This window comes from Cheilinus undulatus, linkage group 12 (assembly GCF_018320785.1).
Source record: "Cheilinus undulatus linkage group 12, ASM1832078v1, whole genome shotgun sequence".
Taxonomy (NCBI): Eukaryota; Metazoa; Chordata; class Actinopteri; order Labriformes; family Labridae; genus Cheilinus; species Cheilinus undulatus.
Window position 1 is genome coordinate 7,958,003 of NC_054876.1, and position 26,946 is coordinate 7,984,948.

The 26,946-nt window shown below is 37.2% G+C and overlaps 1 protein-coding gene across 1 annotated transcript; it reads left to right on the forward strand.

Annotated features, from left to right (window-relative positions):
* The first annotated feature begins 644 nt into the window (after positions 1–644).
* On the forward strand, positions 645–26,504 carry acer3 (alkaline ceramidase 3). The gene is made up of 11 exons (XM_041801730.1): positions 645–775; positions 12,713–12,823; positions 13,006–13,058; positions 13,173–13,225; positions 14,555–14,636; positions 14,737–14,772; positions 16,690–16,748; positions 16,848–16,949; positions 18,184–18,288; positions 19,204–19,249; positions 21,849–26,504. The coding sequence occupies exons 1-11, from the start codon at positions 679–681 to the stop codon at positions 21,900–21,902; spliced, it is 798 nt and encodes a 265-aa protein (XP_041657664.1). The 5' UTR covers positions 645–678; the 3' UTR covers positions 21,903–26,504.
* The last annotated feature ends 442 nt before the right edge of the window (positions 26,505–26,946 follow it).

A 26,946-nucleotide genomic window follows, 5' to 3' on the forward strand; every position in this document is an offset into this window, starting at 1 on the left:
AATCTGTGCATAACTGTGAATTGTTATTATTTCAGTGGTGTTTTCAGTAGAATAACGCCACATATAAAACTGATTTACCTCACTTAGCCATTTCATTCTCAGTTAGGCCCCAGAAAGCTCTCCTCTTTACCCCTGCTTATGCGTGGCCCTGGTGTCTCATATGTTCTAAACTTCCGAGGCGGAGGGATACATGTGACTAAAGAAGTCCCGATGAATTACTCGACAACACAATAATGGAACGTTAATAGAATGCCTCTTGTCCAATCAGAACACTGGGTTGTAACGGTTGTAACTACAGTGGGAAAATGAAAAATGTGCAAAATGTTATCATTTTTCGTAGGCTTTCTACATTCATGGATAATTGGGTTTAAAATTTAAATAAAACTAACCTACAAACTAGAGTAAAATCAAAATTGTTCGGACGTTAACTGGCGGTTCATCGATAAAATGATAACGTATCAGTTTCTCTTTACCCGCGGCTGATAGGCAGTCGTAAGCTCCTATTATCTGCAATTGTCTGTAATTTATCGCAGGAGCACTTGTCCCGGACTTTGTAATCCGCCCCCCGTCACCAATGAGGAGGAAGAGGAGGAGGAAGAGGAGTAGGAGGGCTGGCATCGTGGCTGTGATGGGACTACAAATCCGTTAGTACCCACAGCCTCCTCCTCCTGTTCCATCATGGCTCCCGCAGCACAAGGATACTGGGGGCATACGACCTCAACGATAGACTGGTGTGAAGAAAACTATGTCGTCTCTTTTTACATCGCTGAGTTTTGTAAGTACAACATACCTGCATCGTGTTTGCCTTATATTGTGAGAGTGGGGTTGGTTTTCAGCGGACTTTCAGGGCGGGGAGTCGGTACAGTGTAACGTACAGTCGCCCCTGAATAACGTAAACATGAAGCGGAGCAGCAGCAATATCGATGATAGTGTAATAATCTTATCATAACGGCTGATAGTTAGACGTTACCTACTGTTAGCTAGCGTTAGCTCACACGGCGTTAAACAAACAAGAGCTGTAAGGAGGAAAAGGAAAACCTGTCCACCGCTGACATACTGTATAACTAACCTGTTAGTGTCGAGCTGTTTTGCATAGAGGTTAGCTTTACTGTACGTCATTATGAGCAACGTTCAAGAGTAGCTAACACTGTCACTGTCATTTAACGTTACTCCACTTTCATATGTGAAATACTGAACATTCATGAATGTTTCTCCTAACTAGAAGCACTGACGTTCACAGACTGAGCTTGAAACTTGATAAAATGTTTCCTCAATACTATCAGGGCGCCTCATTGCTTTGTCTAACGATAAGAACTGGTTCCTCCAGAAGCTTTATCTTAGATTTTGACGTTGTTAGTGCCACACTGTTCAGAAAGCTGCCATGTCAGCAAGACCTCTGATAGAAACGTCCAGCAGCTGAATACCAAGCCTTCACTTACTATACAAATGTTATCCTTTGGAGCAGTGTTACTCAGCGATGTTCAACCAAATTGTTAAAAAATGCCTTTACAAGAGCCTCAATTTAAGTGGCCAAAAGGGTTAAAGTGGCTTTAAAAATACGTCAATTATGGCAAAAATGGTCAAAAATCAGCCAAAAAGGGCGAAAATGGGGCAAAGCAGACATAAAACGTCAAAAAAAGGGGGGGAGATGGGAAGGGAAAAGTGGCAAAAATGAGTGAGAAGTTACCAAAAATTGAATTACAGGTATCAAAAATGGTAATTAAAACAAACAACAATGACAAAACAGGATAAAATATGAGTGTTTAAGTGACTAAAATGGGCAAAGAGGTAGGAAAAATGGGAAAAAGAGTGGAAAAAATGGGGAAACTATTGGCATTTAATGGCATCACAGCTTATATGGTTGAAAAGTGGCAAAAAAATGGCAAATAAAAACTGAAAAAATTGCAAAGAGCAAGATTAAATAGGCATAAACTTGTGAAAAAGTGGCAAATGCGAGATAAAAGTGGCCAAATTTGACAAGAAGTGGCAAAAAGAAGGGGCAAAAACAGACATAAAGCATTGAAAATTGATTAAAAGTGGAAAAAATGGCAAAAATTGCAAATAAGGGCAATAGAAATATACAGACAAAGAAATTAAGGTTGGCAACTAAAGCCAACTGTATAAGCATGTGAAACAAGCTGATGAATGTGACTTGCAATAGATAATTTCTGAGGTTAAAATTTCCCTTTCTAAGGTTTTCTGGGGGAATAATTTTTCAAATTGAGACATAAAGAAGCCATAAATCATCACAATAGAGCCACATGTGCCTCTAGAGCCACACGTTGAGTATCACTGTTTTAGAGATATTCGGTTGAAATAATAAGAATGAAGTAAACAAAACTCATTGATACTGATATATTGATCATTATGCGCTTTACAGTACCATTATGTAACCTGCATGGCTGTCTAACATGTCAATACATTGACACTTTTCCATACTTTTTAGCATTGTCAGATAGCACATGGTTTTACATATTTCTATGGAACAATTTGGAAAAGTGCAGACGCTTTTAAAAATCTCCATCTATTTTGAATGACAGGTGGTAAGGACAGGATCAACTTAATTAATCAAGAACTGTAAGTACAGTGTCTATGAAAAGTATTCACTCTCTGGGTTTTTTTTTACCCTTCATTTGATTTTTAAAACCAATCTCAGTCAATATAATGTGACTTTTTTGACCCAAAAAAATCTCATACAAGTCAACATGAAAACCGATTTCTACAAAGTATTATCAATTAAATAAAAGTATGTAAAGTAAAATAAGTGACTGCATAAATATGCCCCCCCTCTCAAGTCAGTATTTAGTAGATGCACCTTTGGCTACAATCACAGAACCAAGCCTGTGTGGATAGGTGTCGTTACGTGCAATTTTACACCATTCTTCTTCAGGTTGCACAGGGATCAGACATGAACAGCACTTTTCAAGTCCAGCCACAAATTCTCTATTGGATTGAGGTCTGGGCTCTGACTTGGCCACTCCAGAAAAGGCTAAACCATTTCTGTGTAGCTTCCACTGTATGCTTTGGCTTGTTGTCTTGCTGGAAAATAAATCTCCCAAACCATAGTTCTCTTGCGGACTGAATAGGATTGTCCTCCAGGATCTTCCTATATTTTGTCAGATTCATTTTACTCTCTACCTTTACAAGCCTTCCAGAGCCAGCTGCTGAGAAGCATCCCCACAGCATGATTCTGCCACCGCTGTGTTTCACAGTAGGGATGGTGTGTTTGTCCTGATGTGCAGTGTTTGGTATAGACCAATCATGGCATCTTGTCTGATGGCCAAGAAGCACCTTTTTTTTGTCTCAGCAGACCACATAACTTTCTTCTACTTGACCATGGAGTCTCCCACATGCCTTTTGGGGAACTCTAGTCCAGAATTAATATGAATTTTCTTCAACAGTGTATTTGTCTTTGCCCCTCTGCCATGAAGCTCTGACTGCAGAACTTGGGCAACAGTTTTTGTATACAGTCTCCCCCATCTCAGCTGCTGAAGCTGGTAAATCATTCAGAGTAGTCATAGGTGTCTTGTTGGCCTCTCTCAGAGTTTCTTTTTTGCACAGTCACTCAGTTTGTAAAGGTGTAGTGATTATTTACTGTTAGGAGTTTGTGCATTGTGTTATATTTTGAAGTTTACTAGATGCTTTGCGTGTTTTTCCAGCTATTTGGCTCAATCTGCTCAATATATTGTGATTGCGATTTAATATGTAATTATTTCTTATTTATTTTCCAGCAAACACAAGCAATAGGTATTCTATACTATAACCAACACAACAGTCAATTAAACCAGGGCTGAACAATTTTGAAAAAATATCGAATTGTGATCATTTTGACTCATACTGCAAATTGGATATGAATTGTTGTATTAGTAGGAATGATAACTTTTATGTAATTCTCATATTTAATGAGAAAAACATACAGAAATGAAGAAAGTAGTTTTTTTGTAGATTATTCTAAAAATATGGCACTTGAATGGTTGCATATTTAATGCATAAGATCTCTGCTGCAAATAAAAGCTTTAAACTGGTATTTTGATACAAATTTCAGGTTAAAGAAATATTGCACCTTCTGCAATTTGAAAATTGCAGCAAGCCCTATTGCAATTTCATCTAATTTGCGATTTATTGCCCAGCCCTAGTAAGAATGAATAAAAAGTAACAAAACTATAAATGGCACACAGAGTTATAACTTCTCCAGCTGCAGCTCTGGCTTTTTAAGAGCAGTGATTACAGCACCAACAACAGTTGAACAGGGGCTACATTAACTCTTAAGGAACATATGCACGTCATCATTTGCGATCATACTAGAGTGAAGATTTGCCTGCAAAAAACAAAACTGGCAACTGGAGATATGCTCTCATTATGTTCTGTGGAAGGAAGAACCAAACTGCATCACAATGAACAGTTATGAGACTGGAAGAATTGTATGAGGAAGGAGCAGCCTGCCAATAAAGTATTAGGTATGACAGACTCAGACAGATCTCCCCATGGAGCTGTAAGTAGCTGTTAGCTGTTTTGTTTCAGAATAGGGTGTTTTGGTCTGTAGAGGAATTACTGCTCATGGTCAAATGAAGTTTAGGCTTTATTTTTTCATACTACGGACCTCCATGTTGTAAGAGTAATAACCCTCAGTTTCATAATCATCTCTTGTTATTTTATTCAGAACAGGGAATTGAAGTGCCGGTGAGCAGCACACTGCTAAAACACTGGCAGCTTTATGTGTGATTTATTTTTATTTTTATTTTTTGCGAGTACGAGAATACTCATTCATAAGTTCATGTGAGTGCTCCAGTACTAAAACTACTTTAAATCCCTAATTGGAACCAGATTTTTTGCATTTTAGGGGATGTACAGGAGTCTACTCTCAATTTTTGATTGTAGAAGGAACAAAATCTCAAAATTGGATGTCTTGGAGCTCTGTCTTTTCTTAAATGAAACAGGAACTGATGTTTGATTTTATAATAATCCGAAGTTTAAAATTCTGGTATTGTGATAACCATATTACAGACAAGTAAGACAACTTGAAAGTTTCAACCAAGAGTCAACTGTACACCAATCACAACATGCACGCCTGATGCAGCAGGTTATCTGAGCTCTTGTCTTATCAGGTGCATTTTTATGATATTCAAAAGTCCACAGTTGACCTATTGACCCCAAATCCCAATGACCAAGTTACTCCATACTATGGAGGCACTCTTAGAAGTAAACACTCTTATGCAGGCCACTTAAACAATGAGCAGTCCTCATCACAGTTCATTCATTAATAATACAAAGAAAGGCGTCTTTCAGTAAGTAATAGCCATGTCTTCAACTTGTCACTCAGCTTCAAATTAGTCCATTTATTCTGTTAATTTGTACAGAATCAATGTGCCCTACTGTTGTATTGTTAGGGAACAGAATTAGGGCAAAGCACAGAGAACACTGAGAGCAGGAAGGTCTTGTTACTGGTTTGTTCAGTGCTCATTTTTTGCTGTTTCATGGTTTATCACATTAGGAGAGTAAAGTCAAGAATAGGACTATGGGCACCTTTGTTGATCCAAACAAGTGCCCTTGTTTGCATCAGAATGATTTGATCTCTATTATCAATAATCGATACTATCAGAGTACCAACATTCTAAAAAACTGTATCTATTTCATGAGACAGGTGAATAGTGAAGAAGTGGATCCCTAAAAAATGCAGTCAAACCCTTACACACATTGTCTAAATTGCAGAAAGAAATTGGAAATGTTACTGAAAAAACCCAGTATTATTAACTGAAAACATGAAAATACCAGAATTACCCATTATGTACGAAGGAGTTCAGTTTTTTGTTGCTCTGTTGCCTGTTGCACCAGATATGCTTGTGTTCTGCCTTCAGTTATGGTGTAAAGTCCACACTCAACTCTACGTTAAAACTAGTTAAGTTCTAACTAAGTTGTGTCATTGTTCAGTTGCACCACAGAGACATAAGGTTGGTCTTATCTAGTAGAGATTTATGTCCAAACTAACCAAAATATTGTCGTAGATATGACGTTATCTCTTACTTTAACCAATCACTGAAAAGCATATTTTTCAACCCCGTGTTTTCTATAGTTGCTATCGGCTAAAAATAATGCTAACTGCTGTTAATCCTCAAACAGCATCCAGTGTGGTTGAAAAATATGTCCAGTAGGGGTGTAAAGGTACGTGTATTGGTATTGTACCGATTCGGTACGGGCCTCTTGGTACGGTACAGACATGTACCGAACAAATACATGTGGAATGAAGCTCATATACAGACAGAAAACCAGTGCGCAACTGACACTGTCCTGGCAACCACACAACCACAGCAAACAACAGCAACAGCCTGAGTATTCCCAGATAAAAGTGTGAGTGTTGAAGCCTACAGTGTAAACCTAGAGCCAGTATAAAAAACAATACTGATATCAAGTGGTGAAATTGCTTTTAACACAAGATTATTTAACAGTGGAAAGTGGAAATAATCTCTTCTCATGGAAAACAACAGTTATTGATCATGGAGAACACATTGCTGACACTAAATTGCCGATAAAATCCTCAACTTTGCGTCACCCTCTGGGTTATCCCATCTCTTCAGCACTATCCCCATGACAGGCATATTCTACGGAGGACTTTACACCTAGTAGGGATTAGGTGTAAGATTTAAGTTATAACTTAAGCCTATGTTGAAACTATCGCATCTAGTGCAATACCTTTAATGTTAGGAGTGCGTAAACTCCATCGTAAGTAAGAACTCTCAAACTTGGCTACGTTTGAACATAAGCACAGCTGGTGAAATCCATAGCTGGTATCAAAACAGGCATAAATATTGTCTGAATCTTACTGATGTCATCTAGGGCTGTACAGTATATCAGGTTTTTGAGATATAATCTCAATATTAGTCCAATATCACATGGAGTCAGACAATGTTGTTTATGTTGTAGTTGATTTGGTAAGACAAAGATGCGAGGCCTCATATTCAGTGAAGATTGTTTACTAACAACAGCTAACAGTAATATGCTGATGGACTGCTTGATAATCTGTTTATGAAGTTTAGTTTCAATGGGTAATCTTCATTTTATTTATTTTTCATCAGGAACGTTTATATCATTAGTAGGGCTGTCGAGTGATTCATTTTTAAAATCATGATCAATTGGAATTTTTGTAGTTAAGGCGATTAATCATCATCCATTTTTTTAAAAACTCACCTATACCATGACAGCCCAACATAAGTAAAACAAAACAGATCAATATCTATTTGATACCATAGCAACAAAAATAAAGCATGCTTGAGCCCAATTGTGTTGCCAGTGTGAGCCCTCTGTGCCATACTCAAGCTCTTTTCCCTGTCCTGGCACAAAATTACTCACAATAAGCTACAGATTGAGTTACGTTACTGTCTGTGTATTTCTCCATTGTGCTGCCTCTGTGAGACCAGGCATTTAGCCAACTGAGTGTGCTGTATTACAACATGATGGCGTTTTTATGCCCAGGCAGGTTGGGCTTGGAGCAGCGTGAGGATAGGCAAGTGGGGGACTGGCTAGTTGGGATAGTCATGCTTTAGTACAGAACAGGGCCAACTGGGCCATGTGTGAGTGTGTCTTAAATTGTACAAATATTCTGGAAATTTTTGGAAAATGGGTGGAACTTCCTTGCTTATTACAGGGTGGGAAATAAGCAACTGCCACCAGCCAAATGTGGGTATTTTTGAGCAGTTTCTGGTGAATTTTCTCAACCTACTAACCACTGGGGCGAATAAACAATTGTAACGTAACAATGATTTTGTGATGTTAGATGGCATAAATTGGCTCTCGATCTGCTGCTTTTCGTACTGACTTCATGATCAGAAGCAGACCTCCACGCTGACTGACCAAAGCGCCCTGTCTCCTCCTCTCAATGTGTCAGTGCTGCTGTCATGTTTACAGACATCTGTGGTCTGGAATGATTTTACTCAAGTCTGACAGTCATAATGCACAAAAATGCAGTTGAAACATCACACTTTATTGAATAGCTTTTCACTTGAATACCTTGATTATTATATTATTCGTCATTTTTTTTTTATCTACCAGCATCAGTGACAGGTAGGCAAAAAAGTTGTTTCCAACCTTGGCTTCTAGCCTTTTCCAATGACTTTGACAATGTATTTGTGCACTGAAGTAAATGCTCACTGTGCTTTGGTTTAAAATATGATTGATGATCATAAAGTTTCTCTACTTTTTGATTTCAATGCTGGAGTTTTTATTATATTAAACAGTTGTTCATGCTGGTTAAAAATAAATAATAATTTGACAATCTCAGAACACAGAAACATTAGTTGCCTTGGTTTTCTGGAAAATGTTCTGTATAGCAGTTTATCTTTAATTTTTCTGATTAAGGTTTCATAATGGTTTTTTAGGACTTTTTGTTGCTGTGCTGTCAAACAGCTTTTTACTAGAATCATATAAGGTTTGTAGTTCTGGCATTGTGACAACTTTTTGACATTTCTTTACAGAAAAAAAAATATATATCTAAATCAGGTTGCTTGGTGGCCCAGGGGTTACTGCTGTTGCCTCACAGCAAGAAGGTCCCTGGTTCACTTCCTGGTCAGGGCCTTTCTGTGCAGAGTTTGCATGTTCTCCTTGTACACATGGGGGTTCTCTCCCGGTACTACGGCTTCCTCCCACCACCAAAAACATGCTCATTAGGTAAATTGGTGCCTCTAAATTGGCTGTAGGTGTGAATGTGAGCATGCCTGGTTGTCTGTCTCTATATGTCAGCCCTGTGATTGACTGGAGACCAGCACAGGGTGTGCTTTATTAGGAATTGCTGCATAATTATTGGTCCATATTTTCCAGCCCTAGTGTTGTATCAAACTTTAAAATTCTGGTTGGTGACAGCCCTCTGGGAGAGTATTCGTTGACATTTTAACTTTTGGCCTAACATTTTGGCTTTACTTTCAAATTCATAAACATTGAACTCTACCCCTTTGGATTATTTTGCCTGTGCCTAGCACTAAAATGCAGATCTCAAAATTGCCTCATCTCTTTCTGATTTCTTTTCCTAAATGCAAAGTAAAAATAGCTTCTCCTCATCATTTTGTTCTTATACCATGCTCCAGAAGCCTTTTGTTTACAGAGTCAGTGTTAAATTGAGGAAGTCTCAAGGTTAAAATGAATGAAGGAAGACCAACCAGTTGCTGGGACCATATTGTTGAAGTTGCTCAGGGTACAAGGTGATGCAACTGAAAGTTCAAGGTAAACACAAAACAAGTGGGTCAGAGTTGAGTAGATTAATACTTTAAAATCATATCTTTTTCAATGTTGTTGTGACTTGTTGTGATAAATCCTTTGCCTATGTTGTTGTATGAAGTCATTAGTTTATTACGTTGTCTGCCTGCTGTATGCAGCATAGCAGTCATTTCGGAGTAACATTTCTAAACTCCAGCACTGGCGAGACTCCAGTATATCCAGGATACTGACAGTTGAAGCTTTTGTTTGCACACGTGACACACGCTGGCCTTGCTGGGTAATTGTTTTCAGTCACAGGGGAATTGTTTTGGGTTTGAATAGTGATGTAGGTTACAATAGCTGGAATGCAGCATTGTTATTGTAAAAAAAAAAAGAGAGAAACTGACATGGTTTTAATCCTCATTTGATGCATGCTTTTGTGCTTTATCTCTGTTTTTTTAAGGACCATCACCTGGTGACAGGCAAAGACAGACACAGAGGGGAAGTCAGAAAGGAACCTGAGCATGTTAAGTTCATTGATGACACTGAAAAGTGAAAAACCAAAAGCTCATTTGCTGCGGTCTTTTGGCTTGGTGAACTCATTATCGTGAACCAAAGTCCAAACATTTTAAAATCATCAATCCAGGGGCCCTCAGGGAACACCTTGACTATTATCAGACACCAGCAGATAAAAGGAAAGCGCCATGTTGGATGGGAAAGTAGGCCAGTTTGTCAGTGGCATTTTTTTTTTTTCAAATGTTTTATCCTGGTAGCTCGATTGTTTTTCGTGACTGAGTTTGTGCATCACCACACCCAGAAAGAACATGGATAAATAAACATTCTCTGTGTTTTATCAGGTTCACTGCAGATCTGATGATGTGTACCTCTAGTAGAGTAAGCATGCAATAATGGCCTCAGGGATTCTTTTCTTTACACAAACAGTGACATCAGTTTAACTGTAGACCACCTCTACTGATAAAGCTCAGAGAAACATTTTGCTTAAGGCAGTTAAAGGTAGATGACTTGTTGGAGCATTTTTTACCTCAACCCCTGAGGTCACCTCAGCTGTCTTCTGCTGCATACTAGCAATGTTAACATTTTAGTTAACTATATCATTTTTAAACTTTAGTGTATACAAGTATGAAGAATAGCAGAGCAATCAAAGATATAGATATAGATATAGATAACACCTTTTCATCCTTATTACTATTGCAATACTCCTGCAGATATAATGCAGGGTTTTTGTTTTAAACTCAAATATAACTTTTTCCTGGCTGTCATGTATACTGTCAGACTTCTATAGATGTTATGTAGGCTAATTACCGTCAGTGTTGGGTGTCCTGGGCTGGTTCAGCAGAACTCTTTGGAGTAATCAACCAGTACATAGAGAGAATCAATTAACTACATCAGTTTAAGGGCATTTTCATACTAGGCAGGATTATTTCGTACTGTGCCAAAGCATGACTTTATTACTTCCCCCAACCATAACCCCGCTGGTCTGCTTTCACACTGGTAGTTTATCTTTGTTCCCAAGCGTTTTTGCATGTTCACACAGTCCAAACAGTATGGCGGCAGGAAGCACATACTTGTTGCAGTCCACCAGAAGAAGAAAGGAAAAACAACCATGGCAGTCAGTCGTGTCCTCAGTTGGGTGACATTAGTTTCTTGTTCCAATTTGAGCTGAAGGATATTTGTCATTTTGCAACTATGATTGCAGTCTGCTCATGTGCAATATTGTGCTGTTGTGCACATCATGTATTTTACTTTTGACATACTAAGTACATTTTATACATCTAAATAAATGCAGATCAGTTCAAAAGATTTATGATCTATCTCATGAGCTACTTTGGAAAACCATTTCCAGTATCTATTAGTTGACCTCTACTGTGCAGGCAGTCTCTCCCCTGCTCTGTTCAGGCTACAGGTTACAATGCTGCTGTCATGGTTCACGAGCATGGCAATCAAGCTGGACTCTGAGTTATGTAAGGTTGATGCTTAGTGAGTGAAATCGCGTTATCAGCGACATCTCATGTTGATGCTCACAGATACACAGACCACAGACGGCACCAATGTGCTAATTTTTTACTTCACAGCTTCATGTGTGCCCTGCAGTGTGTCACATTCATGGCAGCTTGACACTGCTGTGAACTACTAACCTGGAAAGACTTCAGAGACCATCATCCTGACATTTTTAGAAAGTTTCAGGAGTGCAAATATGCAAATGGCATCAGAGTTTTAACCAGGTTCTACAGTTTGTAGGAGTGATCGTTCAGATACTTGAGCTAGGGTTGGTTAAGTTCCTTATTATGTCCCTGAGTGGGTAGGGCTATATTAGTACTGCACAATTAATCCAGTCACATTTGCAGTGTGAGAATGCACAATAGCATAATTGCACAAAATGCTGCAGTTATTTTTGTACCTAGTAGTTCTTGAAAGGTTTACAAATATGAAACAAGGCCTTTAAGTTTAAAGGAAAAACTTTTGTTTTTTTTAAAAATACTCTTTAGTTCTTTACAGTACTGTAATAATGTATGGTTTTGCTTTTCTTATCCTATTTTATACTTTTTTTTGTTTTAGGTTAAGAAGTAAACACTTCAAAACTATCAATATTCCCTTTTTCCTTGATAATCCTCCAAATAAAAGGATCATTTTTGTACATTTTTTAACTTTAGAATAGGGAAGAGAAATGTAACTGTTAGCCTATCTCACTTTAAAAGTAGCTTTTTTCCATAATTTTATGCTCCTGGTTGTTATGTGATAATACCACCAGTGACAGATGTAGCACATCTAAAAAGTTCATGTTAAAATTTAACAGTATTAGGAGAAGAAAAAAGTAATGTCAGGTGACACAGCCGAGGTGTCAAGAAACTAACTTTTCCTCTCTTAACTTGAAAAATGATCTAATATAAATAACTTTTTATTAAATTGAACAGTTAAAAGACATTAAACAATTTTTGTCAAGGGAGATAGACCATCTCTTAAATTAAACTGGTATGAAGCCATGCTAAATCTGTTAGCCTGTTAATGAAAATTTCCATTACGTGTTAGCATCTAGCTAATAGACTTCAATCCTATTTTTTCTTTGAATGAATGCCAGTGATGCTAAATGAGTAATTTTCCTTGAATTGCAGATTCCTGCTCTATTAAAACAGAAAGTAAGATATGCCATTTATGGCTTCCTATTTATGTCCATTACTTGTAATCATATACCCAAATACTATCATGTATAATGAGTTTAAAATGGCAAGTGCACTATGATCCAAGTATTTTAGTGCTATCAGTGGTGTTTATTAAATTGAATAATAGAAAATCAATGTACAGTGGAGGCCACCACAGAAGCAGAAATGTGCATGAGCTCCCAGTGCAGTGGTCAGGTTTCTGTAATATAATACTGTTCATGTGGTTGTTGTTCTAATGACAAATAACCCGGACTGAACTCTCATGTCACCCAATCACAGAGGCATTCAGACTTTTTCCATCGACAGAGGTCATTTCATCTGGTTCTAATTCTTACATTTTCCATTTTAAACAGGGAACACTATCAGTAACCTGATTATGATTCTTCCTCCCATCTACGGAGCCATCCAGACATTTCGTGATGGCCTCGAGTTTCGCTACATCTGCTCTTTCCTTGGACTGGCAGGTTAGTCTGATGAAAACATACCTAAGTTTTCTATCCATCAGTGCCATACAAAAGCAAAAACGTCCTGTTTACACATTCAAGGCAATGAGAACAACTTTTATTATTGTTAAATATTTGATAGTGATAATTCTGCTCTGACTATAAGTTTTAATGTTTGTTTCAAATATCTTTGTGTCACTCAGTTGTTGGTGTTGGTTCCTGGTGCTTCCACATGACATTGCTGTATAAGATGCAGGTGGGCTGTGTCTCTGTGAAGCCAGAATAGAAGGGCTGAAATTATGTCCAAATATATTTCTCTCTGAAAAGGTATTATGTGTTAACTGATGTTTGTCTTTGTTTTTATTTGCAGTTAATGGACGAGTTACCAATGATTTACAGCACATGTGTGTTTCTCTATTGTCTGTAAGTGGCTGAACCCCTGTTTTTATTTCTTTTTAAATGATTAATGAGAACAATGATCAGCATCTTTGTGGCTGTAAAAGGACCAAGTAGATTTCTTACTGATTGCTTGATGCAAATTATTTCAGATCACATTTTAACCTAATGAACAAGCTCACTAAGGGGTCATTTTAGACTTTGTAAAGTTGAACAAAGATAACCTGAGTCATTACAAAACACAGTTTTATAGTGATGATTCATTTATAAAGGGAAAAAACATCCAAACCTACCTGGCCCTATGTGAAAAAGTCATTGCCCCTTAATTCTACTAACTGGTTGTTCCACCATTGGCAGCAACAACTACTGCAAGCAGTATTTGTGATAACTGGCATGGGGTCTTTTACATCGCTGTTGAGGAATTTTGGCCCACTCTTTTTTGCAGAATTGTTTTAATTCAGCCATTTGAGGGTTTTCCAAACCTTCATTTTTTAAGCCATTCAGAGGTGGACTTGCTGGTGTGTTTCAGATCATTGTCCTGCTGTATAACCCAAGTGAGCCTGAGGTCATGAACTGATGGCCGGACATTCTCCCTCAGCAATTTTTATGTTTTTTGGGGGGCATTTGGAAATTTATTCAGAGAAAAGGGAACTGTAGAAAGAGTTGGAATCAGAGATCAGACATGCTGGGAATAAGCCACAGGCTGGACTTGATCCTGGGCTTTTTTAAATGTGAGATGAGTCTTTGTGTTGTTTTTGGTCATCAGTGGTTTTGGCCTTGGAACTCTCCCACTGATGCAATTTTTTTCCCAGTGTCTTTCTTATTGTTAAATCATAAACACTAGCCTTAACTGAGTCAAGTGAGGCCTGCAGGTCTTTAGATGTTGTTCTGGGTTCTTTTGTGACCTCCTGGATGAGTCGTCAGTGCACTCTTGGAGTCATTTTGGTACTCCTGGGAAGGTTCACCACTGTTCCAAGTTTTCTCCATTTGTGGATAATGGCTCTCATGGTTTGCTGGTCCCATAACCTTAAAAAAGGCTTTGTAAGCCTTTCCAGACTGACAGATGTCAGTGACTTTGTTTGTCATCTGTTCTTGAACTTCTCGAGATGGCGCTGCTTTTTTTAGATGTCTGGCAGTAATCAGGCCTGGGTGGAGCTAGTGAAATCGGTTGTCTTTGTCTAATGAAAAATAATGGCATAAAAAAAAATTAGTTTGGTGATCTTTAAGTGAATTTTAAGTCCTGGACTTTAGGAAAATAAAGAGTGCACATCTACCCTCGGAAAACCTTTCCAGCCATTTTCTTTGTCTTATATATTTATTTATGGTGGAAATGTAAAATAAATGTTTTATTTTCAGAATTGAATGCTTCAAACAAGAGAACAAAATTGGATTATTTCCTATTTTGTTACTTATAATCTTCAGTGTCTCTGTCACTGTGGTGAGTATCTATTCACAGTGAGTAATTGTTATTTTCCTCATTCCATTTTATGAATAAACTTAAGCTCACATTAAATCCTTTCCCTGTATTTATTTTGCAGGTATATCTACAGTTGAAGGAGCCGATCTTTCACCAGGTAGGGAGTACTCTGTGTGCCGCTCACCTGGCTCACAGGATTTATTGTTTGCTATTAGGGCTCAGTGTTCTCCAAGTTATTTGAACCTTAGGTAAACATTGGGCTTGCCAACACAGCATACAGATCTCTGTTTTGAAACTTTATGGGTTTTAATGCAGGCAGATTTGTTGATAGCTTATGTGAAATAAGTCATTTAAAGGCTGCCATTTAAAGAGTGGTGACTGAAACCTTTAAAAAGGGATCAGACCACAGCTTACATCTGTATCCAAGATGCACATTCTTAGAGCCTCAGCTATTTACTTCAACAACACAAACCAGAGACCACCACCACCAAGTGAGCTCGACATACCAAGGCTTTCTTTGGGTTAAGGGCTTGACAAATCTTTAAGATCCAGGTAGAGATATTGGGTATATTGGGTGGTTATGAAATTTCCCTGCTGTAACAGGATTTCTGCTTCAGGCTCAGATAGATTGGTTGTTTATTGCTAAGATAATCCCTGAGAGAGGGAGAAAAAGTACTGGCTATTACTATTGAGGAAGTGATGCTGAGAAATAAATGCCTTCTTCTGATTTTTTTTTTTTTTTTTTTTTTTTTTTTTAATGGATAAGCTCTAAAGAACCTAGAAATACGTCAACAACTCGACATACAGTACTGTGCAGAACTTTTAGGCATGTTTGGGACAAAAATTGAGGCTGAAGTAAGGCATAGATGTGACTGACAACTATGACTAAAACAAAGCTGTCAAAAATGCTGCCCTTACGAGGAGGCTTTGTGATGATGCTTACAGTAGGATTATGTATTAGTCTAACTGCACAGCTTCTTTCCAGGATAGTACAAACATAACGTTATGAGACTGACGGTCTTTAATACCCACAAAGAACTTTTCCAGGTAATAATTACTAAAAATGTCAATACACTACAGCCAATATGCCAAAACTCTGACCTGATAGCCTTGTCCCAAGAGTTCAGAGTCCATAGTAATGGAGCCAGACTAAAATACAGCTACCTATGGGAAACTCAGGCCTGTATTACCCTCTAATGTTACTACATGGTACACCCCTCAGAGCAGCTTCTCTTTTACACGGTCATTTATCAGTACCTGTTTGCAGTATCACATTCAGCATGTGTTAGCTCACAACAGTGAGGACACTGTGACAAAGCAGCTTTGTTTACTCTGTGGAGCTGTCTGTGTTTAGTAATCACGCCGCTCTATGGTGGTTTAAAAAGAGACTGCTTATGTCGCTCCTATTCAAGCAAAGGTAGAAAGAGGGTTTTGTTTGCCTTATTTATTCCTTTAAAGGAAGTAGGGCAGTACCTCAGAACTTTGCCAGATGGGTGCCAGTTTATTCAGATTTAGATCCAAGAAAGGTACCTCGGATTCACAGCCAACTGAGTCTTATTTAAAGAAATAAAAAGAAGAATAAAGGGAATAAACAGTCACAGCAGCAGACGGACCAGGACATTCACATGCCAGTAACAACAGATCTGCAGATGTACAGGGTGCCAAATGAGAAGGCAGATCCAAAACACAACTCAAGAGATTCATTAATTCAAACATTTATAAATAGACAAACCTAGCAGGTGCTTTAGATGTACAAGGACCATAGAAAACCTTGTCAATGATGGGAATAAAAGGGCATTTTAAGATTTGGTTTCCACATATTTGGCCATCTGTTTCTCCTTTATGTCTCTGTGTACTCTGTGCAGAGGTTGGAAAAACTAATTAGCAGATATTGAACTGACTAAATACCAGGTGACATTGGGTCTTGCCTGATGATTTGAATTGGCAGCTTTGAAAAGACCTCAGTCCTCACTGTCTTTTTGTAATAAATGACCTTAGTGTGGGCTACAGGTAGGCAGTGGTCAGAATTTTAATTGACTTAGCTCACAAGCTCATGCAGTCTTTCTTCTTCTAGGTCATGTATGGTATTCTAGTAGCATGCCTCGTGATGCGATCTATCTATATTGTTACATGGTAAGTTTGCCAAAGGGAATGATAAATCTAACAATGAAATGAATGGATGTACATTAATAAATATAACTGATTGCTATTTTGTGTCTGTGTGAAATTCAGGGTGTATCCATGGCTCAGACCGCTGTGTTACACCTCATTAGGAATCTTCCTGTTAGGGTTCGTCCTGTGGAACATGGACAACTTCTACTGTGGCACACTGAGGTGAGGACCATAGAGGTGTTTTTGGGAAAAAACACCTGGAAAGTGCCCATGTACTGTGTGTGAGTTGCATTGAAGAGGACATAGCTTATCAATACTGCAAGTATACTGCTCATGACTGCAGTTAGCTTTCAATTAGAGCTTATTCAAAAACCCCAATTCCAAAAAAGCTGTGACATTTGTGTAAAATGTGAAAAATACAGAATACACTGATTTACAAATCCTTATTTTAACCTGTATTCAATTGAATGCAGAACAATTACCAGATTTTTAATGTTTGAGCTGATTTAAGATTGTTTTTTGAAATATATACATATTCTGACTGTTCACCCTGCAACTCATTCAAAGTTGTGAGAGGAGCTTGTTTTCCAGGTAGTGGGTTTGATCCTCAGTTCCTGCAGTCTCGTGTCGATGTGTCCTTGAGACACTTAACCGCAGGAAAAAAAATATCATTTCACAATTTTTAATGGCCTGATCACAATCTGAATTTTATCACAGTTCTTTTTCATTTGTTTTTTAGACAAACTTTACCAGGGTCTTGTAGTCTTTTCCCAGAATATTTAACAATTATCTCTCAGCATTGTGATCTATGTTCTGGAGTCGGTTTGTGCATCCTCTGGACCCATTTACAATTTTGTTTTACTCTTGTTTCCTCTTTTGTGTTTTAAAATCTATTTCAATCCATTTTAGGAGTGCTTTTTTTATACTCAATCATGCTATTATCGTCTGTTAGCAATTAACCACTTTGGTACGATCCAATTTTTTTGAGCATTCCTCGATTTTTTTTCTAGTCTTTTGTTGCCTATGTCCCAACTTTTTGGAACACGGTCTAACTCACTTTCAAAATGTGTGAATTTTCCAAAAAAAAAAAAAGAAAAACCATTATCAATTTGTACAAGAAATATCTTGCCTTTGTGTTGTGTTCAATTTGATGTAGGTTAAAAAGGATTTGCAAATAAATATACTCTGTTATACTTTTTTGCATGACATCTCAATTTTTAGTGTTGTGGTCTTTACTTTGAATAGGGAATATATATATATTTTTTTGTAGATTTAATTCAATGCATATGAATGCTGGGTTCTGTTATCTGTAATATCTCCATATATTAAAACATTTGAAGACATGATTTACCAGAACTTTCCTTGGAATATTTTTCTTCATAGTCTCATGCTAAGAAATGTTAAAAAAAGATAACAGTGACTTGTATGTGTAATATCAACCCTTTTGTTCTTTCAGATATGCCAGACATAACCTTCCTCCTGTAATTGGAGCAGTCACACAGTTCCACGCCTGGTGGCACATATTCACAGGACTTGGGTCCTACCTGCACATACTTCTCAGGTCAGCTTTGAAAAATGACAGCTGCATAGAGTTTTAATTTTGTCCTTGTCTCTGAAAACATTATTGGGATATGGAGGTCAGATACCAAAATTCAATTTTGGTAGCTACAAGAAGAATTTTTTTCTTCTTTCTGTTGAGATTATGTTTGAATCATAACCGGTTTTAAAAACGCGGGAAATCACAGACAAAAGGATAGTTTCAACTAATTTTGAATATTATAATCCTCTCAGTGCACACAGTAGATGATTTGGCCATGCAAGGATCCCCACACTCCTGCTGTTTGTCACCACACTTTTAAAGTAGTGAATCCACAGACATTCTGTCTCCCAGAAATATAGTTGGTGTGGTGTTTATGTTTGTTTGTTTGATTTTGAACTGTAAAAGTATGCACCATCTGTTTTTGTTACACTACCAGATCTGCTCACTCTCATTGCTGCTTTAAAAAAATCTGCAATCATAAATATAAATCGTGCTTGAAATATCTATTATTAATGTTTTTTGAGACTTTAATTTGATCAGGAGCAGTGATGTAAGTTTATTGAGACCACAAACCATAGGATTATTTTTGACAAGTTTTGGACTGAGGGGGAATGGTTCCCTTACTAATTAAGGTAAAATTCCAACAGCTCTGTGTGTTTCAATAACATCTGGCCTGTTTAAAATGTCTAAGCCTTGGCAAATAACTGTGGTAAGACTTCTACTGTCAAATGAGATCCTGCTCATATTTTTGTCTAGTTTTTATTTATTTTTTTCTCAGTTTTTTTTTAATGTACAAGCATATACAGATTTATCTGCTGTCCTGGCCACTGCCAGTTGAGAGGCGAAACTGCAGCTTGGCAGATTGGTGACCTAGGATAGGTAATCCTTTTTGTGATGAGACAAGTTGATTAACATCAAGTCTTCTTCTTTTTTTAGCATGCAGATCAGGACAACCTACCTCAAGTACAGACCAAAAGTGAAGGTTTGTATATACAGTGTCTATAAAGAATCATAGATATTGTAGCTTTGTAAGATTGTGATTTGGGCTGTTAGAATATATTTTAATTGCAATTCAATGCTGAATTTTAGTATTTTACTTTAATTACTTAAAATGCAAGTTTGAAGTTAATCTATTTTGCATTTCGGTGCATTTTTTTTTTCTAAATATTTTGGCATTGTGTAGCAATTCTTCCCCAGTTTCTTGATTAGTAAATGAAAAGAAGAATTGAATAAAATGTTAAGTCAAAAGTATATTTTATTAAGTTGACTTTTAGAATGATTATTTAAATGAATGCTGCAGTGCTACACCTGTTTTGTCTGAAACCATGACTTAGCGCTAAGATACAGCTTGAGAAAGATTACTCTCTCGAATACACTGTAAAGCACTGTTATACATTAAGACATGCAGGAGTGCATGTACAAAATGGCTCACTGACAACTTTTGATCTCCAGTTAATGTGAATGCATTCATATTTACACTTCATATTTTGTTGTTTTTACTGTGCAAGTAACTAAATTACTTGGTTAACAATGAAGATAAGGAATTTTATCAACAAACAGTTCTTTGGCATGGTTTTACTTTGTAAATTGTACGTCATAAGCTATTGTGTCTTAACCCCTTTTTGGGTGAAAAAATTACCAGCTTTTATTTATTTATTTATTTTTTCTTTCATGACCAATACAGTGTTGAATACATTTTTCTTATACATTGAAGTCTCACTTTGTACTTTCACAGATGTGCTCAAACATTCTTAGCGAAATAAGTGACATATGGATAAACGTACAGATTATATAGGCAATGAGAACTATTGACCTTTTGCACCCGTCACTATTATGTCACTCACTCCAGTAGAATGTGGAATTACCCATATTAAAAGGGTGTTTACACATGGCAACTATGCTTTGTGGTCCATTGTTACATTGGAGGTGTGTTTTGGAGCAAAAAAAGTAACATAACATTTTGAAATAACATACACATACTTAACACAACTGTCAGTGACTCTGTTAAATGGAGTGATTTACTACAAGGGCTCTCAATTACAGAGAAACTTAAGAAGAATGTAAGAGGCATTTCCCCGTACTCAGGCCGAGATCTTATAACATTAAAAATCCTTGATGACTACATAGCTGTCCTCACAAATACCTCTAAGATGAGTGTTTCAATAAAATCTCAAAATGTGCTCATAAAACCACAGAAGAAATAACGGGCATGCTGATGATAACCATACAACTAATATTCACATGATTAATGACCTGCATTTAAGAGCAACAAAACGAACAAAATCACTAACGTTATGATCCAGCTTTGGGCCTGCAAAAGAGCGGGGCTATGGCCAGATATTTCTGTCTGAAAGAGAGCAACTGAGCAGGAGACAGCAGAACCTGAGCCCAACAGTACACCTGAGTTGTTGTTACAAGTTAGCCCCATTAGCACTTTAGCCGCTACCATAATACAGCGTCTTACAACAGCATAGAAAACACCAGCATCTGATGGCTAACTCATCTTTGTGGCTTACCCACAAAAATGGTGGGTAAAAAGACACAAAGATGGATGTGGCTTACATGTAACAATGTTAGCCCTCATTAGCCGATACACTCAACTGTGGCCAGTGTTAACTTAAAACTATAAAATCCAGCCATTGTTGCTTTGAGAAGTAGTAGAAAGAGAAAAGTGTCCACTGTGGATAGTTCACTGCTGTCCTCTGGCCCATTTTTCTTCCCTACAGCTGAAGTTGAATTCATTTCTAATGCTAGCTGTTTTAGCCACAAAGTTAGCCTCAGGTAAATGGATGGCGCCCTCACCACTAATCCTAAAGCATCCATATTCTCCTGCTTGAAGTGATTCTGTGTTTAATACAGGTCTACTTCGTCTGATGTCATTTTCCTAGTTTTCAAAGTCAACTGCAACTTTCTGCTAGGCAAACCCAGTCTCTTTGTCAAGGCTGCTGCAGACTTTATGTAAATTAGCCATGTGCTGTGTAGCATAGATAAACAACCCCAGCCACATAGAGGAAATAGTTCATAGTAGCATGACTTTATTAAAGCTTTTTGGCAACACATCTCAAGGCAACACAAAATAAACGATATGTAATCACTAAATATTTATTTATTTGATTATTGGCAATTTTCTAGCTGGACATTTGGCTTCCAAAAAACTTTTTTTTTTTTTTTTTTTAAGCAAATTTATGGAAGTATTTTCTAACACAAACATAAACCACATAGGACAGTCACATGCAAAAAGCCTGTATACAACAAGAACAAAAATAAGTGGATAATAATAATATAATAATTGGAAAAGCATGAGAGAAACTAATGATTCTAATAAGAATATAGTAATGACAAAAAGATGAGATTTTTATAGCATGGATCAAGACCTATCCATGGTTTTCAACTTAGAAATGAATTAAGAAACTTATGGTAGATTGAAAGTAAAAAACAAGCTGAGCCACAGGAAAAAAACACTTGCCATGGATAGACAAGTAATAGAAAATATCTTCAGTGAATGGTAATAATATATGCTTTGGTATCACAAGTTGCAGGTGTAATGTAACAGCGCTCTTTATGTTTTATTTTTGGTTTAGTTTGTCTGTGGAGTGTGGCCCACGTTGCACATTGAAACACAGAAGACGAGCTGAAAAAAAGGGACAAGGACCAACTCCATGATGGTGACTGCTGCAACGTCTGGACACCATCAGCACAGGGACCTCTAATGCCCCCTGTTGGAAACTCAGCACACAGCAAGGGGGCAGGTGGACCCCAGGGCACCACCCCGGGGACCCTTCAGTTCTGCACTGTGGGGATTTACGAAGTACAGTATAGCGCCGGTTCCGGTTTTAAGAAATGGAAGAGTTTTTTTCTTTAATCATAATTTATTAGAGTAGCTTTTTGGAGTGTAATCATTTTAACTGCTCAGTGATTTCAATGCAAGTATGCGGTGTAGTCAGATGCAGAGACGCTGACGGGGTTATGGATGTGATCTTATTATTAGTGATTTGGGGAAAATTAAGAATCAGAATTCACATTGAGGTAATTACTGCTGTATTTTTGATTCTGCAGATATTTGAAGATATTGAAATAGATCCTAAACTAAAGCATAACCAAGACATTAGCTTGTGTGTAGTTGACATGTAGCTAAGGGAGCTCTACTTACAACACAGTGTTGTCTAATCCCCTTTCAGGGAGTATTGTTTAGTTTTTTTGATGTGCTCACTACATGTGGGAGTGTAGCCTCCAGCTAGAAGTGAAAGTTATACTGTTCATCTCATACGTCTTCATTTGCTCTGCCAGAGGCTTCATTTTTACTTGAAAACATGCCAAGACTGGAATTTTGTCTTCTTTTCTTTTTTTTTCTTTGCCAAAGTTGTTCTGGGAGTTGAATTAGTCATGTTTGTGTGGGATTTGTTAATCTTTGAACTTGTTATAATCAAAAAAGGGATGTGATGCTGATGTGTTTTCTACAAAGCCTCATTAATTTGATTTAGGACAGGGTTGAAATAGTCCCAGTTACACAGAGCGAGTTGAACCACTTTCTACATCTCAAGTTTCTGTGGACAGAGAAACACAATCACAGTCTTTAAAATGATACTGCACTCACATGTGTGCCCCAGCCCACAGGGGGCTAGTGTCTGGTTGTATCAGAAACACAATGAACCTCCTTCAGGGTGTGTTATGTTTAAAAAGAAAAGCTATGTTCAGATTAGAACAACATGGAGTGGGTGTCATTAGACATAAATAAAGCAAACAGGCAGAGATTTGTCAGCTTAACTTGCCTGAAGTCTATTTCATGCCATTTTTAGTGACCAGTGCATTGTAAGCAGCCTGTTTGCAGGGACGTTTGAACTAAAATGCTTGTTTATGAGTAGAACTAAAAAAAAAAGATACTGTGAGGGAGGGTGTTCTCAATGATATATTTAGTAAGGATTTATGTGATACCTGCTTTATTAATGATGCATTGCATACCTTTAACCTCGGCTTTCACAGCCCACCTACAAAGACAATCTGTTTCCCATAGATTTTTAATTTGTTATTTTAAATATCATCAGCAAATCAGGCTTATTTATTCTCTTGGTCCCTTGAGTAATGATTAGAAAATGGATCATTGCATAAATAAAGTTAGTTCTGGCTAAGCCTTTACCTCCTGCTTTATAGCCCTAAATCTGACTGAACTTCTAATGTAGAAGCACACTTGCGCCTTGTTAACTAGTTTTTCAACTATGCATATTATGAGCATATTGGCTTTTTATTAGTGATATTAAAGCATTTACAAATGCCTTTCTCTGACAAGTCTAAATATTCTTGCATAAAAAGAATAATCACTCAAACTAGCTAAAAGGCTGGTTGTTCAAAAGCTGTTATTGAAATTGGATTGTAAAAAAAATGCTTTTTTTTCTGAAAAAAAATGCAATCATCCTGAAATGCATCAGACGGCTGGATTCATACTGGATTAATTTTCAAAGACATGATTTAGAATATGTTATACTCTTTAATGCTTTCTTGCTTCAGTGAGCGTAAGAAAAGATAAACCAGGGATTTAAACAAATACAGGGTTTGTTCCTGAAAAATATTTCACAAAACAGCATCAATACCAAACCTTAGATTTTTAATCATTTTGAAGCAGTTATGAGGATCATGATGTTGTGATTTTAGTTTGTTTGAGTTTGGCACCCCCTGGTGGAAAGAGTATGAACTGTGAAGTCTCTGTTAAAGCTCTGGTAATCCACAAAAGTCTGTACCTGGATCAGGTTGATCCTACTGGGTTTGTCCTTTGACCTGGGACCGGGAAGCTGATCATGTAGATGAAAAGTGGATTTATAAATTAGAATCATTGTAATCAGGATAACACATTTGAACAACCAGGCCTGGGTATTTAAAGTGAGAAAATCCATCTGAATGTAGATGTATGTCTATAGGGCTATCTTTCAACTGTCATTTATTAGTATATTTATAGTTTCATTCCAAACAAGTTCCCTGTTTGAGTCCTAACACCAACTTTATCCATAGTTTGAAATAATCCCGTCCTTTAGTGATGAGTTTAACACTGTGGAAATCTACTTATCTTCTCTATTAGAGGTTCAGAAACAAACACCCTTTTCACAGAGCAGGGACAGTGCTCTACCTTCTTAACACTAAGACTCTTACATTGATTCTTTGTGTCCAAGTCTGTTAGTTCACATTGTGTTACGCTGTTGTTAAAGCATTAGAGAGTATGGCAGTGTGGAGAGCTGCACACACTGCCAGATATGCACACAACACTGCTTTCCTATCTAATAACTCCAGATCTTTAAATTCAGAAACATATTTATCAAACATGCTGCCTAACCACTTACTATTTTCATGTAAGATTATGCAGCTTCCTTACATCCATTTAATCCCCAACTGGCTCAGTTTTTTTTTTTGTTGGTTTTTTTGTTGTTGTTGTTGTTGTTTACGCGACAGTATATCATTACTGCTGTTATCCAGTTGTGCCAAACTTCAGCAGTGGTGGTATCAAGAACAACATCTCAACCTCAGGTAGTTATACAACAGTTAAACAAGCAGGAAATAATGAAAATTTAAAAATGTACATACTATGTATATTATATTTCAGCTCCTTCCATATTGACCCTTTGTTCACTCTCTGGCTGGCCTAGCAACCCACCAATCAGAGAGCCTTCTCTTACTGCTGTCAAACCTGCCTCCATGGTTACAGTTGCTAGGACAGACACACTCTCCATCAGCTGGGATCTCTGCTACTACTAAAGTTAGTCAAACAGCTGGGTATTATAGGGACTGTAAAAACAGAATTTTAGAATTTTATGTGAATTTATTGAAAATAAAAAATACTGCAAAGATCAAGAGAAACTGGAGGAACTTTAGCTAAATTTCCAGTGTTTTTGCAGAGTGTCTTGATGCAGTATTTCAGATTAATTTTGTAATAAATTTGCAACATTTTCTACAATTCTGGGTTATGAGTGTAGATTAATAAGAATAAAATGTTTTTTTGCGACTGTAGCTTTAGGCTACAACATGACAAAACTGAAAACTTTTTGAATGCTCTGTCATTTTATAGCTGAAAAAAGTGGTCTGAGGGTTTAGTTACTCTTTAAAGACTAGAAACATTAAAACATCCTTGAAAAAAGCACTTCACGCCTATGTACTTAAACACAAGCCTATTAAATAGTTCAAATTATCCTTGTACGGTTAAATGTGTGCTTTAGAATCACTAGTTAAAAGCCAATATGCTGCATCGGCACTATTTTTCTCAGTAAATGTAAGTAGCTTTATAAAGGTGGTATAATGTTAAGAAAATTTGGCTAAATCTAAAGGAACATGAACATTCATTTAATTTGTAGACATCCTTTATCTCCAAGCACTTAAAATTTCAATTCTAATTTCTTTTGTTGCTATGATTAATTTTTAATGTCTTCTTTTCAACATGGGAAACAATCAAAAAGCAAACATTCAAGACTTGTGGAGGTGAATGAGTTTGTGATACAACCACTAGGGGGCGTAGGTTTCCAGCTTATCTCAGACATTGCCAAGCATGCCAGTGTGCACTGAAGAACTACTACCTACTGTAGAGCATCGCCTCAGTTTTTCATGAATGGATCTGTGGAGTGAGGTTATGGGTTTTCAGTTTTATTTTTTCATTTGCTGCTGTGAGTTTGAAGTCGTCGTGGTAAATTTGAAGATGCACAACATGATTTTGTTTTTATTTTTGTGGCCTCTGAATGTGCTGGATGATCTCCTGAGAGAACACACAATATATTCCAATATTAACACACCTATTAACTCTCATATAGCAATGGTTTAAGTGTTACAAAGCACAATGTATAAAGGAGAAGTATTAACATTGTTCAGATGTCTGTGGAGTCATGGGTTTATGTCCTTTTCTTGAAGTAACTGCTCATCAGTAGAGGTGAGAGGGTGCCTTATTGTTAATCTGCAGTGTAATCCAAGTTGCCTTGATGTTCATGATATTCAAACATACAAACTGACCCTTGTGTTGTGCAGTTTCCCCTGATTATTAGCAGGAGGACACAGAAAAACTTCTAAAGCAAAGTCTGTCCACTGATTATTTATTGGCCTTCCATTCATTTCATGTGAACATCTTAGGTACAGGTTGTTCTGATGATAAATGTAGCTGTAGGTGGTGTTACTAACGTGTCGAGGCCAGAAGAGCAAACTCTGCCAACTTTTTGTTCAACTTTGGTCATGTGCCAGTTTTGAACAATGTTCTGTATTGTCAAATAAAAGATTAAACGTCTCATAACGTGTCTTTTCTTTCCTGTAAAGCAGTGATACTCAACGTGTGGCTCTGGAGCCACATGTGGCTCTTTTATGACTAAATTTAAAATATTCCCCCAGAAAACCTTAAAAAAGGAAAACTTTGACCTCAAAAATTATCACATTAATCAGTTTCTCTCCCCAGACTTATACAGAAGGCTTTTTTGCCACTTCTCACCCATTTAAGATGCCTTTTTTCTTTTTGACACTTTTTCCAATTTTGCCACTTTTATCACATTTTTTGCCACGTTTTTGCTACTTTTCCACAACTTCTCCCCCATTTAAGCAACCCTTTGCCATTAAATACCATTTGTTTCCCTTTTTTTTCATTCATTCATTCATTCATTTTTGCAATTTCTTTTAGCCACTCTTTCCACTTTTGCCCTTTTTCACGTTTTTGCCCTTTTAAGCCAC

Bases quoted from the DNA above. Each gene is read 5' to 3' on its own strand.
- acer3 (XM_041801730.1), top strand. From the start codon at position 679: ATGGCTCCCGCAGCACAAGGATACTGGGGGCATACGACCTCAACGATA. The intron at 13,059-13,172 runs GTGGGCTGTGTC...TTTTATTTGCAG, and splicing joins CATTGCTGTATAAGATGCAG to TTAATGGACGAGTTACCAAT. The intron at 14,637-14,736 runs GTGAGTATCTAT...TTTATTTTGCAG, and splicing joins TCAGTGTCTCTGTCACTGTG to GTATATCTACAGTTGAAGGA.